Consider the following 1615-nt stretch of genomic DNA (forward strand, 5'->3'; position numbering starts at 1 on the left):
GGCGCTGGTTCCCTCGTTTTCCCCTCCCTCCTCACCCTCCCTCCTCTCCCTCCGCAGCCTCGCCCATGTCGACCTCGGCAATGACGGAGGGGAGGCCCGGCCCCCTGGACGGTCGCCATGGCAACTCGGAGGCCCTCCGCGCGGGACCGGCCCTCAAACACGAGAGGGTGAGGGCCTCGAGGGGGCGGCGGTGAGGGGGAGGGAGAGGTCCTGAGGGAGGGCTCGCGGAGAGGCGAGCCTCAGGGCTGGCGTGCGTCCGCTAGGCCCGTTCAAAATGGCCGCCGCTCCGATTGGCGATCTCCCCACTCCCCCTCACCCTCAAATGAGGGGGGATGCGAGGGAGGGTGAGGGAGTGATTCAGTGAGTCAGGGTGTGGGGTTGAGGGGAGCTGCGAGGGAGTGGAAAGGGGCAGGTCGGCGAGGGAGGGTGCGGGGTTGAGGGCTGGAGTGCGTCCGCTAGGCCCGTTCAAAATGGCCGCCGCTCCGATTGGCGATCTCCCCGCTCCCCCTCACCCTCAAATTAGGGGAAATGCGAGGGAGAGTGCGGGGTTGAGGGCTGGAGTGCGTCCGCTAGGCCCGTTCAAAATGGCCGCCGCTCCGATTGGCGATCTCCCTGCTCCCCCTCACCCTCAAATGTGGGGAAATGCGAGGGAGAGTGCGGGGTTGAGGGCCGGAGTGCGTCCGCTAGGCCCGTTCAAAATGTCCGCCGCTCCGATTGGCGATCTCCCCGCTCCCCCTCACCCTCAAATGAGGGGAAATGCGAGGGAGAGTGCAGGGTTGAGGGCTGGAGTGTGTCTGCTAGGCCCGTTCAAAATGGCCGCTGCACCGATTGGAGACCTCGCCGCCCCTCCCCTCATCCTCAAATGAGTGGACCTGCGAGGGAGAGAGAGAGAGAGAGAGTGTTTCAGCGAGGGAGGGTGCGGGGTTGAGGGATGAATGGAGGGCTGGACTGCGTCCGTTAGGCCGTATTCAAAATGGCTGCTGCTCCTAATGGCACACTCTCCACCCGCCTCTCCCCTCACCCTCAAATGAGGGAAGAGGCGAGGGAGTGATTCGATGAGGGAGAATGTGCAGGGTTGCGGTCTCAGTGGAGGGCCGCGTCTGTTAGGCCGTGTTCAAAATGGCCGCCACTCTATTGGCGCTCTCGATACCCTCTCTCTCTCTCTCTCTCCCCCTCCCCCTCAATCGAGGGGGGGGAAAAGGGAGACGAGGGAAAACGCGAGGGCTGGAGGGTGTCCATTAGGCCCGGTCAAAATGGCCGCCGCTCCCAGATAACGCCAACCTCTTCCTCCCTGGGGAACCGAGTCGAGGCGGAGGGAGCGATCGAGGGAGGGAGGGAGGGCTTTGAGGGGAAATTCTCATCTCTCCCCCCCCCACCCTCTCTCTCTCTCTCTCTCTCTCCCTCCGCAGTCGGAGCCGAGCGTAGGGAAGGAGGTGGAAGAGGCGGAGGAGGAGGAGGAGGGAGAGGCTGTCCAGGACCCCTCGAGGAACCTGAGGAGGCGACTGAGCGAGGAGCGAGCGGCCTACCGGAGGAAACTCCAGGCCTACCGAGAGGGGCAAGAGAGACAGGCCGTGTTGGTTCAGAAACTGCAAGGGAAGGTGGGATACCGCCCTGA

The 1615-nt window shown here is 64.4% G+C and overlaps 1 protein-coding gene across 1 annotated transcript; it reads left to right on the forward strand.

The window, feature by feature from the left end:
- Positions 1 to 6: 6 nt before the first annotated feature.
- LOC122545201 (rootletin-like) lies at positions 7 to 1598 on the forward strand (the record flags this gene model as incomplete). The annotated part of the gene is made up of 2 exons (XM_043684316.1): positions 7 to 167; positions 1410 to 1598. Coding segments are annotated over exons 1-2 (291 nt in total), but the record flags the coding sequence as incomplete, so codon positions are not given.
- Between the last annotated feature and the right edge of the window lie 17 nt (positions 1599 to 1615).

This window comes from Chiloscyllium plagiosum, unplaced genomic scaffold (genome assembly GCF_004010195.1).
Source record: "Chiloscyllium plagiosum isolate BGI_BamShark_2017 unplaced genomic scaffold, ASM401019v2 scaf_60649, whole genome shotgun sequence".
Taxonomy (NCBI): domain Eukaryota; kingdom Metazoa; phylum Chordata; class Chondrichthyes; order Orectolobiformes; family Hemiscylliidae; genus Chiloscyllium; species Chiloscyllium plagiosum.